Here is a 14,957-nt window from a genome sequence, read left to right as displayed (position 1 = left end):
TTATTGTATGGGTCTCAAAGCTTTCAGTTAAATACATATGCTCATGTGAAATATTTCTATCCAGTCTAGCCAAGTTATTGTTTTTGGGGAATGATGTGTAATTTTTTTCGGAGTTCCTGCTACTGAATTTGAATCTTCCATTTTAAATATTCTCATATTCTTCTTCAGAAATCTACCTTCTACTGTTAAATTAATCTTATATAAATGAGTGACCACAATCCAAGCCTTAGTTTCACATGTATTCTGAAATGAAATATTGCTCATTTTTAAGTCAGGTTCCACTCTCCACCAATAAGTAATAACTATCTTGGCAAAAAGCTTATTATTTCTCTTCAAAGTCTCCCATGCTCCACAATAATATTTTTAGGTGGAATATAAATAACTACCTGTGTAATCCTCCTCCCCTGCTAATAGCCCCTTTACTACCACAAATCTACAGTTGTTTTCCCTTTTTCTTCCTCCATCACTATTGGGGCCCCTCTTGCAATAAGTGCTATTGCTCCCCATTACTTCTGTTCCTGATATTGTACTGAATATCCACCTGAAACCATTTCTTTTCATCCAAATTCATCTTCTGTAACATTGATGTTTGTACCCTGTACTTCTTATTACAATTCAGTAATATTTGGGTTTTGTTTAGTGTTATTAGTAACTTTATGTTCACCACTTCAGGATTCAATCCAGACAGTGTATTGTACCTTATGATGCACTGGGATATGGAAATCTAAATGTTCCTGCAGGCATTGCTGGGGGATGCAGGGTAGTTCTGGTATTGCTAACTCCATGAGAAGGGAGGATGTAAGTGCAGAAAAGGAAGTGAGGAAGGACTCTGTTTGTAGACTCACAGGGTCACAGCCTGCTGTTTAGACATCCTTGCTTACAAGGCATATCTTGATCTGTATAGCCCAAGATTCACTTATAACTGCTGCGAAAAAGTGTTAAACCTACAACAAAGACTTCAGTTACATAAACATAAAGGCATACGTAGAGATCTAAAAAGAGATTTAATGAAGCAGTACTGTATTATAAATAACTTTTACCTGTAGTTGCATCTGCTAGAGTCATCTGACAAGGACTAAGCATAACAGCAGTCTTCAAACAACTATAGAACCTCTGAATATGACCAAACTGAACAGAAAACCTGGTGCAAAGCTGGATAAACCACGACACTGCTCGAAAAGTGACAATTCTTTAATTCCAAGTAAAAACATCCACGAGTTACATCCACAAGTTAAGCGCTTTCATCTGCAAACATACAGACTTCCTCAGAACTGATAAACTCTGATTTTTTAAAACGTTTAAATAGCAAAAAAGGCGCCAATTAATACACAGATTTAAAGGAACATCATCCTATAAAAACAAATGTTACAATTCCATTCTTAAAATCTTTATATGATATACCCAACATTAACAACATCTCTTAAAAACCATAATCATATAATAAAAACCATTAATTAATGTCCAACATGTAAATAATATAATTTGTAATTCATAATAATTCATCAAGTGTATGACATAATTATAAACATATACTATATCATATGTGGGGACTGCACCAACACCAAGGAAATGAAAATGACTACCCTAATAACAAAAAAGGTTTAATACTAATGTTGTCATTGATACCTGGATGCCTAGTTGCATCCGTAAGTATTTGCCAATTACTTTCTTTTAATGCCAATAACATCTTCCAATTCCCACCATATGGTTGGCATAATACTTGATCAATGATAGAAAATTTAAATATATGTTGTTCCCCTTTATCACACAGATGCCTATATAATGCATTATTCGTATCTTTCACTTGTATCTTATAATAGTGTTCATAAATACGCTTTCTTTCCATTTTACCTATATAAAATGCATGGCAGGCAATACAGGTGGCAAGATATACCACCTGCTTGGAGTTACAGTTGCCTGCCCTGCACCTAACAAATGTATGATTCATATCTTGAATGAAATGTGGAAACTGTAGACAATGTGGACGTATTAATGAAGAATTGTATAATAAACTTCAATTGGCAAATACTTACGGATGCAACTAGGCATCCAGGTATCAATGACAACATTAGTATTAAACCTTTTTTGTTATTAGGGTAGTCATTTTCATTTCCTCGGTGTCGGTGCAGTCCCCACATATGATATAGTATATGTTTATAATTATGTCATACACTTGATGAATTATTATGAATTACAAATTATATCATTTACATGTTGGACATTAATTAATGGTTTTTATTATATGATTATGGTTTTTAAGAGATGTTGTTAATGTTGGCTATATCATATAAAGATTTTAAGAATGGAATTGTAACATTTGTTTTTATAGGATGATGTTCCTTTAAATCTGTGTATTAATTGGCACCTTTTTTGCTATTTAAACGTTTAAAAAAATCAGAGTTTATCAGTTCTGAGGAAGTCTGTATGTTTGCAGATGAAAGCGCTTAACTCGTGGATGTAACTCGTGGATGTTTTTACTTGGAATTAAAGTTTTGTCACTTTTCGAGCAGTGTCGTTGTCTATCCAGCTTTGCACCAGGTTTCCTGTTCAGTTTGGTCAGGTTCAGAGGTTCTATAGTTGTTTGTGGAGTGGTGTGTTACTGGTATAGCTGGAAGTGGAGATGAGACACAAGCTTCATTGAAGAGTGGTGATGATGTGCAAACGCTACGCGCTGAGGTTAAAGCTTTGCAGTCTGAGGTCAATAGGCTTATTGACCTAGTTAGCGGTATTTTGGAAGCACCGAAGCAGACAGCTGAGCAGGAACATGTTTTTTCTGTGAAACGCACACCTGCTAAAGACTCTAATTTTCTTTCTTCCGAGGTTCCTGCAGGGATAGACATAAGCACACAAATGGATATTCCCAACGGGCAGGTGCATGGGGAACAACGTGGTTTACGATCTATTCAAGATTCATTGGAGTTTGGTAACAGAATTTCGAATAGTAATCCGTCACCGACCAACGAATTTACTTTTGACTTTAGCTTGTTTCATATTAGGGATGAAGCTGAGCGCACCGGGGCTAGACCCAAGAACCGACAACCAGCTAAAACTTATTCAGCGATCACTAGAACACAGAACAAATTGCTTAAAGGTACTGTTAACAGTAAAATAGTTTCGAGCCCATGTCTTGAAACTAAACGACAGTTGGGAAATAAAGTTAATGATTTTTAAAGATGTTGCACATTATACTACTGATGTTATGGATTTATTTATGTGTGATGAATTTGATTTTGACAATATAGAGCATAACATTCAAGTTAATGAAAGGCGTTTGAGTAGTACAAATAATTCTTTGAAAGAAATGATTTTTAATTTAGGTAAAAAATTATTACAGATTAAGAGTATTAAGATAGACAATGCTTATTTAGCGAAATGTATTAATATACAAATAGTGCCAAAAGGGCTTAGATTTTTTAAATTACCCATGGGTGTTGTGTATAATGATGGTGTGATTAATGAATTCAATAACTTGTTTGATGGGTTTGGGTATATGTATATGAAATTATTAATTAAATTAAATGATGGTAAACTATCTACCTTAGTCAGAGAGGTGGAAGTTTTAAATGAAAGTATTTTAAAGCATAGTGATTTTGAATTATGGAGGGATCTGTACAATAAGCAATTTCAAACGGCTGAAAATAAAGCTTATATTACTTATCAGAGAAAAAATAAGAAGATACACCGTGACATTGAACAATATCAGGGGAAAAGAGCATATGTATGGCCACAGGACAGAAAAAATATGCATAATGTTAGACATAGTAGTTACAGATATACATCAAGGAATGTGGAAAATGATGAGAATTTTCAAGGGGGCAGATTTTTTCCAGCACCCAAGAGACAGTTTACCCAATGGAACAAAAAAGTAAGATAAACAGGAAAAAGGTAGATCAGAATATTAATAGTAATAGTATCTTATATAATACCTGTTCTCATTCTATTATGGAAAATCCTGAGTATAAATTTCTATATAATGGACAATATTTAAAGGAATACACAGTTGAAGCTTATGATAATTTAGATAAATGTATTTTAAGGACCTATAATGGATTTAATGTATTTAATTATACCGATTTAAAAATTGGTCATGAATTTATACAATTATTGAGTAAAGGGATGAAATTCATCCCTAATGTAGGATTCAATTTAGTAGACACTATAAAAGAATTTAAGTTATATTGTAGAAGATTAAATTTAGCAGTCCAATTTGAAGACAGAGCGGACCATAAGGAAGTTTGTAGAATTGAAGTACTTAAGAAAAAAAGCTCATACATTCCAGTGTCGTGTACACAGGTAACTAATTTTGAAAGAATGGTCTGCAAAGACATTTATTGGATTAATAGAAACATTAGAAAGGGAAAATCTCTTTATATTAATTTTCAGGACAATTTAACTATTAAGGAACGGGAATGTTTGAACCAATTAGTTCACAACAATGAAATTAGAATTATGAAACCGGACAAGGGGGTGTAGTTGTGTATAATACCTTCGACTACAACACACAAATACATAACTTATTGTATGAGTCTGGTAATTATGAGACAGTATCTATTAATCAAATTAATATAGGTCACAAAAGAATAGATTTAGCCTTAGAGGAGTATCTATTAGATAATAGAATTACCCAGGAAATATATACTTTTTTGAAGGTTGACTATCCAACTTTGGCCCACATCATAGGCATACCCAAAGTTCATAAATCTATTAATAACCCCCCATTTAGACCTATTATTTCTGGTTCCAAATCAAAAACATACAATATAGGGGTAACAATTGATAGATGGACCAAACATATATATGGGAATATACCACATCTAATGAAAGATTCTTGGAATTTTTTGGGCAAATTGACTTCTGAATTGTGGAAAGAAGATTTGATTTTTGTTACCATTGATGTTACAGATTTATATTCTAGTATACCGAAAGATATTGGACTTGAATTCTTCAGTAATAGCTTGAGGAAATGTTCGAACTTGAGCTGTGATCATATTTGCCTTATTGTTGATATGATGGCATTAGTCCTAGACCACAATTATATCATATTCCAAGGTGAATACTTCAGACAGTGCAAAGGGGTAGCTATGGGTGCGTCCTGTGCCCCCATTTTTGCTAATCTGGTGATGTTTGAATGAGAGTCCGAATATTTGTTCACAAGCAGATATTATTCGGACATCGCATTCTATGCCAGATATTTAGATGATTTATTCATTTTATGGAAGGGTAATAAAGAAACTATCACTGAATTCATAGAGTACCTTAATGGGACAACACAATTTTTAAGATTTACACATAATACTAATGAAAAAGGTACAGCATACCTGGATATTTATATTAGTCACATGAACGGTGGTTTTGCATCCAGGATATATAGAAAAATAACTTTTTCTAATGACTATATTGTATACAATAGTAATCACCCACCATATATGTTTAAAAATGTTGTTAAGGGACAATGTATAAGAGCAGCACGAATGTCATCTACTAAGGAAATTATGGAAAAGGAAATGGAATTCATCTATAATATGTTCAGAAATAGAGGATACCCTGAAATTATGTTGAAAGATATTGTTTTATATGTCAAAAAACAATGGGGTATTAAATATATACCATTATTGGGAAGATCTTTTGGTGATGGTGGAGATATACTAGTGGAAAATATAGGTAAACAAACTTATAAAGGGGTTAGTAAGAGGGTATGTGTTTTGATGTACACCCCCTATGTCAGTTTTATTAAAGATATAATATCAAGACATTGGGACTTGATAACCGTGTCGGACAACATAGGTATGAAATTAGGGAGTTTTCCAAGCTTTGTGTATAAGACAGCCCCCAATTTGAAAAGGTTATTAGAAAAAGCTAATAATCATGTAAGTATTAAGATTGCTCATAAAGGGACTAAGAAATGTGGAAACTGTAGACAATGTGGACGTATTAATGAAGAATTGTATAATAAACTTCAATTGGCAAATACTTACGGATTCAACTAGGCATCCAGGTATCAATGACAACATTAGTATTGAACCTTTTTTGTTATTAGGGTAGTCATTTTCATTTCCTCGGTGTCGGTGCAGTCCCCACATATGATATAGTATATGTTTATAATTATGTCATACACTTGATGAATTATTATGAATTACAAATTATATCATTTACATGTTGGACATTAATTAATGGTTTTTATTATATGATTATGGTTTTTAAGAGATGTTGTTAATGTTGGCTATATCATATAAAGATTTTAAGAATGGAATTGTAACATTTGTTTTGATAGGATGATGTTCCTTTAAATCTGTGTATTAATTGGCGCCTTTTTTGCTATTTAAACGTTTAAAAAAATCAGAGTTTATCAGTTCTGAGGAAGTCTGTATGTTTGCAGATGAAAGTGCTTAACTTGTGGATGTAGCTCGTGGATGTTTTTACTTGGAATTAAAGAATTGTCACTTTTCGAGCAGTGTCGTGGTTTATCCAGCTTTGCACCAGGTTTTCTGTTCAGTTTGGTCATATTCAGAGGTTCTATAGTTGTTTGTGGAGTGGTGTGTTACTGGTATGGCTGGAAGTGGAGACGAGACACAAGCTTCATTGAAGAGTGATGATGTGCAAACGCTACGCGCTGAGGTTAAAGCTTTTCAGTCTGAGGTCAATAGGCTTATTGACCTAGTTAGCGGTATTTTGGAAGCACCAAAGCAGACAGCTGAGCAGGAATATGTTTTTTCTGTGAAACGCACACCTGCTAAAGACTATAATTTTCTTTCTTCCGAGGTTCCTGCAGGGATAGACATAAGCACACAAATGGATATTCCCAACGGGCAGGTGCATGGGGAACAACGTGGTTTACGATCTATTCAAGATTCATTGGAGTTTGGTAACAGAATTTCGAATAGTAATCCGTCACCGACCAATGAATTTACTTTTGACTTTAGCTTGTTTCATATTAGGGATGAAGCTGAGCGCACCAGGGCTAGACCCAAGAACCGACAACCAGCTAAAACTTATTCAGCGATCACTAGAACACAGAACAAATTGCTTAAAGGTACTGTTAACAGTAAAATAGTTTCGAGCCCATGTCTTGAAACTAAACGACAGTTGGGAAATAAAGTTAATGATTTTTAAAGATGTTGCACATTATACTACTGATGTTATGGATTTATTTATGTGTGATGAATTTGATTTTGACAATATAGAGCATAACATTCAAGTTAATGAAAGGCGTTTGAGTAGTACAAATAATTCTTTGAAAGAAATGATTTTTAATTTAGGTAAAAAATTATTACAGATTGAGTATTAAGATAGACAATGCTTATTTAGCGAAATGTATTAATATACAAATTGTGCCAAAAGGGCTTAGATTTTTTAAATTACCCATGGGTGTTGAGTATAATGATGGTGTGATTAATGAATTCAATAATTTGTTTGATGGGTTTGGGTATATGTATATGAAATTATTAATTAAATTAATGATGGTAAACTATCTACCTTAGTCAGAGAGGTGGAAGTTTTAAATGAAAGTATTTTAAAGCATAGTGATTTTGAATTATGGAGGGATCTGTACAACAAGCAATTTCAAATGGCTGAAAATAAAGCTTATATTACTTATCAGAGAAAAAATAAGAAGATACAGTGTGACATTGAACTATATCAGGGGAAAAGAGCATATGCATGGCCACAGGACAGAAAAAATATGCATAATGTTATACATAGTAGTTACAGATATACATCAAGGAATGTGGTAAATGATGAGAATTTTCAAGGGGGCAGATTTTTTCCAGCACCGAAGAGACAGTTTACCCAATGGAACAAAAAAGTAAGATAAACAGGAAAAAGGTAGATCAGAACATTAATAGTAATAGTATCTTATATAATACCTGTTCTCATTCTATTATGGAAAATCCTGAGTATAAATTTTTATATAATGGACAATATTTAAAGGAATACACAGTTGAAGCTTATGATAATTTAGATAAATGTATTTTAAAGACCTATAATGGATTTAATGTATTTAATTATACCGATTTAAAAATTGGTCATGAATTTATACAATTATTGAGTAAAGGGATGAAATTCATCCCTAATGTAGGATTCAATTTAGTAGATACTATAAAAGAATTTAAGTTATATTGTAGAAGATTAAATTTAGCAGTCCAATTTGAAGACAGAGCGGACCATGAGGAAGTTTGTAGAATTGAAGAACTTAAGAAAAAAAGCTCATATATTCCAGTGTCGTGTACACAGGTAACTAATTTTGAAAGAATGGTCTGCAAAGACATTTATTGGTTAAATAGAAACATTAGAAAGGGAAAATCTCTTTATATTAATTTACAGGACAATTTAACTATAAAGGAACGGGAATGTTTGAACCAATTAGTTCACAACAATGAAATTAGAATTATGAAACCGGACAAGGGGGGGGGTGTAGTTGTGTATAATACCTTCGACTACAACACACAAATACATAACTTATTGTACGAGTCTGGTAATTATGAGACACTATCTATTAATCAAATTAATATAGGTCACAAAAGAATAGATTTAGCCTTAGAGGAGTATCTATTAAGATAATAGAATTACCCAGGAAATATATACTTTTTTGAAGGTTGACTATCCAAGTTTGGCCCACATCATAGGCATACCCAAAGTTCATAAATCTATTAATAACCCCCCATTTAGACCTATTATTTCTGGTTCCAAATCAGAAACATACAATATAGGGGTAACAATCGATAGATGGACCAAACATATATATGGGAATATACCACATCTAATGAAAGATTCTTGGAATTTTTTGGGCAAATTGACTTCTGAATTGTGGAAAGAAGATTTGATTTTTGTTACCATTGATGTTACAGATTTATATTCTAGTATACCGAAAGATATTGGACTTGAATTCTTCAGTAATAGCTTGAGGAAATGTTCGAACTAGAGCTGGGATCGTATTTGCCTTATTGTTGATATGATGGCATTAGTCCTAGACCACAATTATATCATATTCCAAGGTGAATACTTCAGACAGTGCAAAGGGGTAGCTATGGGTGCGTCCTGTGCCCCCATTTTTGCTAATCTGGTGATGTTTGAATGGGAGTCTGAATATTTGTTTAAAAGCAGATATTATTCGGACATCGCATTCTATGCCAGATATTTAGATGATTTATTCATTTTATGGAAGGGTAATAAAGAAGCTATCACTGAATTTATAGAGTACCTTAATGGGACAACACATTTTTTAAGATTTGCACATAATACTAATGAAAAAGGTACAGCATACCTGGATACTTATATTAGTCACGTGAACGGTGGTTTTGCATCCAGGATATATAGAAAAACAACTTTTTCTAATGACTATATTGTATACAATAGTAATCATCCACCATGTATGTTTAAAAATGTTGTTAAGGGACAATGTATAAGAGCAGCACAAATGTCATCTACTAAGGAAATTATGGAAAAGGAAATGGAATTCATCTATAATATGTTCAGAAATAGAGGATACCCTGAAATAATGTTGAAAGATATTGTTTTATATGTTAAACAACAATGGGGTATTAAATATATACCATTATTGGGAAGATCTTTTGGTGATGGTGGAGATATACTAGTGGATAATATAGGTAAACCAACTTATAAAGGGGTTAGTAAGAGGGTATGTGTTTTGATGTACACCCCCTATGTCAGTTTTATTAAAGATATAATATCAAGACATTGGGACTTGATAACGGTGTCGGACAACATAGGTACGAAGTTAGGGAGTTTTCCAAGCTTTGTGTATAAGACAGCCCCCAATTTGAAAAGGTTATTAGAAAAAGCTAATAATCATGTAAATATTAAGATCACTCATAAAGGGACTAAGAAATGTGGAAACTGTAGACAATGTGGACGTATTAATGAAGAATTGTATATCAAACTTCAAGATATGAATCATACATTTGTCAGGTGCAGGGCAGGCAACTGCAACTCCAAGCAGGTGGTATATCTTGCCACCTGTACTGCCTGCCACGCATTTTATATAGGTAAAACAGAAAGACAGTTAAAAAAGCGTATTTATGAACACTATTATAAGATACAAGTGAAAGATACGAATAATGCATTATATAGGCATCTGTGTGACAAAGGGGAACAACATATATTTAAATTTGCTATCATCGATCAAGTATTATGCCAACCATATGGTGGGAATTGGAAGATATTATTGGCATTAAAAGAAAGTAATTGGCATATACTTACGGATGCAACTAGGCATCCAGGCATCAATGACAACATTAGTATTAAACCTTTTTTGTTATTAGGGTAGTCATTTTCATTTCTTTGGTGTCGGTGCAGTCCCCACATATGATATAGTATATGTTTATAATTATGTCATACACTTGATGAATTATTATGAATTATAACTTATATTATTTACATGTTGGACATTAATTAATGGTTTTTATTATATGATTATGGTTTTTAAGACATGTTGTTAATGTTGGGTATATCATATATAGATTTTAAGAATGGAATTGTAACATTTGTTTTTATAGGATGATGTTCCTTTAAATCTGTGTATTAATTGGCGCCTTTTTTGCTATTTAAACGTTTTAAAAAATCAGAGTTTATCAGTTCTGAGGAAGTCTGTATGTTTGCAGATGAAAGCACTTAACTTGTGGATGTAACTCGTGGATGTTTTTACTTGGAATTAAAGAATTGTCACTTTTCGAGCAGTGTCGTGGTTTATCCAGCTTTGCACCAGGTTTTCTATAACAGCAGTCTTGAATAGCTTCCTAAAATGTCTACATCAACTCTTTAGAAAGATCAAAATGGTTATTGCTTACCTGTATGCTTACTGAAACAAACTGATGTGATAGTTTATTAGTAACTGCTCCTCAAGTATAAAAGGCATTTTATTTTTCCTTATAGCATGCTGTTATTTTATATATTTTAATATGTTGTATATGCAGTTACCTGTGAGTGTTTGCACTTCTTTTTGTTTCTGTCACTCTACCTTTAGAAGTCTTCGGAAGCGCAGGTGTCGATGAACCAGCAACAGCAACAGCAGCATCAGTATCATAACATCTCTGCAGCTGTAGAAGGAGCCCAGGACTGCCTACGGAACTGGAGGGCCAACATTTTGCAAAAACCTCTGCTTTCACAACCGCACAAGAACATATGCTTCACTTTCCCAGTAGAACTGCAGGTAACTTTTTTACCAGTGAAATGAACAGCTAGCGTGCCAGGTTAATGGCAAGAAGAAATTATCTGTCCCACGCCCTTGACTTTCTTTAGGATACAAAAGCTTCACATCCTTTATAGTGGGTAACTGGAATGTAGTAGCTAATACAGTAGCTGTAACAGGAGGTCCGAGGCAAGGGAAAGTGCAGAGGGAAGGACATTTCTTATAGAAATATTGTAAAACTTGTGGTTTAATAGATGTCACATAAACCACTGGACTTCCAAGGAATGTACTTATTACCCCTCTACATATCATTAGGGGTCAAGCCTAAGCAGATTTTACATATAAAAGGAGTTCAAGTACATAACTGAGAAGGTAACTACTCATCTAATAACGATCTCAGACCATGCACCAGTAGAATTGTCAGTGAAGGTGCAGCTGCAGTCTGACAGAGAAAAGCACTCGCACCATTCCATCTATCTTTTCAAGAGTAGACATACCAGGGAGTGGTTTTGTGAAACACTGCAGGAGGGATTAAATGAGTTAAGACAGAAGTGAGTTATGGCATCAAGATACAAACAGAAATAAAAGTGCAAAAAATACGGGATGACTGAAGGGGGAAAATATGTAAAGGCAAGGAAAAAGTAAAAGAACTTCAACGAATGCAACCCTAGGCCGATTCAGCAGTTTTAATGGATGAGTTAGGTGAGGCTAAGAGGCAATTAAATGACTAGATAAAATAAATGCTGGTAGAGTGGCAGCTCTCAAACTAAGGTAATTTGAGAATAGCCAACAATTGTCCAGTAAGTTAACAATGAGACTGAGGCAGCAATGGGTTAAAACTAGCATAACTAAAATGAGGGACCCTGGAACAGGAGTGAAGGTAACACAAGTTCAGAATATTGAGAATATACTGGTTGAATTTTAAGGAAACTATAAATTAGGGAATAATTATGAAGATGCAATCCAATGTGTGCAGGATTATCTAAATAAATTAGACTTTCCAAGGCTGTTTACCAAGGAAGAGGAAAGGCTACCAGAGTCCTACCAGACTATATCAATCTTAAACCATGATTATAAAATCTTTGCAGCAGTATTGGCTAAAAGACTTAGGGAATTAATGGGGAAGTTAGTAAAATATGTGGTTTTGTAAAAGGTAGGCAAACAGTTGATAATATTTTGAAAACTCCCATTTTGCAATGAAAGTGACTTAGAAGTAATGTTTAAAATATTGGATAAGTGCAGTACCATATCTAGTATCAAGATATAGAATAAACACAACAAAAACTAAAGCAGTAACCATCAACTTCACACCTTACACATACAGTAGTGCAAAAATATCCCTTTCTTTGGGGCACAGAATGATGAAATACTTGGGAGTATTGTTAATGAGTAATAACACAGCTGAAGAAACGTGAAGAAATGAAGAATAAAATGATAAGGAAGTTAAAACAACGGAACATGATGTATATAGAAATGGGTAACAAGATTCAGGCTATAAAAATATTCTTGGTCCATGTGAGCAGATATGGCAAAATATCAATAGAGAAATTAAGAAATTTATCTGGGAAGAGAAATGGGCCAGGGTCAAGGAGGGTTAGCTTTGCTGGACATAAAGGGATATTTTCAAGCTACACAAGCAAAGCTGCTATATTTGCTCCAAGACAGTACTTATACAGCACAGTAGAAAGCTATGTTACTAGACAAAGTATCCCTTAAGCAGGGAACTAACTAAATGAAATATTGCGCTGCAATTGAAAATTAATCAGGATGGTACCCCAGAGGGTTATGTTTGGCAAGCTCTTGTACAAATTGTACTTATAAAGTAATTAAGGGTGTAGGAAAAACAGAGACTGCCAATGGGTTGGAACATAATACAAGAAAAGGAAAGACAGCAAACTGGAGTAGAAAATTTATGGAGATTACAAAACAAAGAACCTATATGGAAGTGTATAGAAGTTGTTGATTAAAACAATAGGAGGAAGTAACATACAAATTACGAGTAAAGGAAAGACAACGAACTGGAGTAGAAAACTTATGGAGATTACAAAACAAGGTACCTATATGTGAGTGTATAGAAGTTGTGGATTAAAACAATAGGAGGAAGTAACATAAAAATGTAATTTGACTCACAGGGAACAATTCCTGTATTATTTGCCTGATATAATTAGATGGACATGCAAATCGCTTAGCAAAGGTGTGATCAGCAGTCCAAACTGATGCAATATTTACTAGAAGCTAGAACAAGTTATCCAAATAAGATAGAGTTGTTGACTAGAGTATCAAGGGGTTAGGGAACAGACAAATGATCGGCTAGGAAAGCTTAAACAGGACTGGTCTAGGGCAGATGTTTGCTTAATCCATAGGGAAGCAGCCAAAACCAGAAGGTTTAGAATATTGGGTAGAAGTACGTTTACAAATACTTTTATACACCAGCAAAGCTTCACAAAATATTTCCACAGGTAGATGGGAGGTGCTGGAGATGTGACAAAAGAGATAAAGGGACATGGGATCATATATTTTGGGAATGTAACTTTCTGGCTGAATTCAAAAATAATTTAGAGACCTTACTAAGAGACATTAAAGGGGAATAAATTCAACTAATGAAAGAGCTTTGGCTCTTGGATTGATATGAAAAGAAAATATCAACAAGTGCCAGAGCTTCAGTTGCAGTAGTAATGTCAGTAGCAAAAAAAGTAATTTCTAGAAAGTGAAAGACTAGAGGAAAAACTGACTGTACGGGGAAATTATAAACATTATGGAGGAGATTAAAAGTAGTTAGAGCAAAGCACTGGGAATGTCACAGAGTAAAAATAAATATGTGAGAAATAAATGACCTAAATGGTCTGCATACTGGATGTAGAGATGAGGCGTGTTAGGATTAAAGGAGTTTACAGTTAAGAATATGTGTAAAGGACAAGCAGAGTGATAAAAGAAGAGGTGTGAAATCAAATTGATTGTCTACGCATATAAGGGTATTGCAAATAGTTTAAGGGACCATTTTCAAATGTAATGGTAACAGATATACTTACTTGATAATTACAGTGAGGTTTTATGTAATAGGCACGATGAGACAAACTTTGTTTTATAATAGTAAGCTATATTTTTCAATAATTCTTTTGGAGCCATCGGATGTAGACCAGGCAATGAATAGTGTGGTTTCTGCAGGGATTAATGAAGTCAGATGGAATATAATACTGAGTGACACCTGGTCACTGGTGGAAATACAAGCATTCTGTACAGAATGTGACAAACCTGCTATCTGGTGGAAATACAAGCATTCTGTACAGAATGTGACAAGCCTGCTATCAGTAATTGTATGATGAAAAAAATGTTAAATACATTTTGTTTTGAGATTAAAAAAGCTTCACAGCCTGTGGGTTTTGACATACCACATTTTAAATCTGATATATAACCACTATTTTCCAATAGCAGGTGACATTGTTGGGACAGCAAATTGTGAGTGGAAAACAGGTGGATATTATTCTTTTAATGTCAAGCCATTACATGAAAAAGTACATTGTGTGAAGTTAATCATCATAGCATTATATCCTTGTATTACCTAGATGATTGCCACTGTATTCCTTACTACTGGTTATCATCCTTGACAAATGCAGATATCTGTGTTAATGATGGGTCAAGTAATAAACAGTACACCCAAAACAACCTAACAAGGGGATGGTATCCATACATTAATTATGGAAGAGACAAAAATCAGCCTTTTCACCAGACTAACAATCCAGATTTACTCTTATATAAATGAGTTTACAGAATACAAGCTGTAGTTTCACATACATTCTGAGATGTAAATTAAATA

General features: G+C 33.8%; 1 protein-coding gene across 1 annotated transcript in view; it reads left to right on the top strand.

The window, feature by feature from the left end:
* Nucleotides 1–14,957, top strand: part of LOC122812984 (E3 ubiquitin-protein ligase rnf213-alpha-like) — a 1,982,151-nt gene that overhangs the window by 242,467 nt on the left and 1,724,727 nt on the right. Inside the window, 1 exon segment of the mRNA XM_044085079.1 lies at nucleotides 10,979–11,164. Coding sequence (XP_043941014.1) covers nucleotides 10,979–11,164 — 186 coding nt within the window.

The sequence above is a fragment of the Protopterus annectens genome, chromosome 10.part0, assembly GCF_019279795.1.
Source record: "Protopterus annectens isolate FY-2018-M chromosome 10.part0, PAN1.0, whole genome shotgun sequence".
NCBI classification, from domain to species: domain Eukaryota; kingdom Metazoa; phylum Chordata; order Ceratodontiformes; family Protopteridae; genus Protopterus; species Protopterus annectens.
The sequence above is the reverse complement of the archived record's forward strand: the minus strand, read 5'-3'. Positions and strand labels throughout refer to the sequence as shown.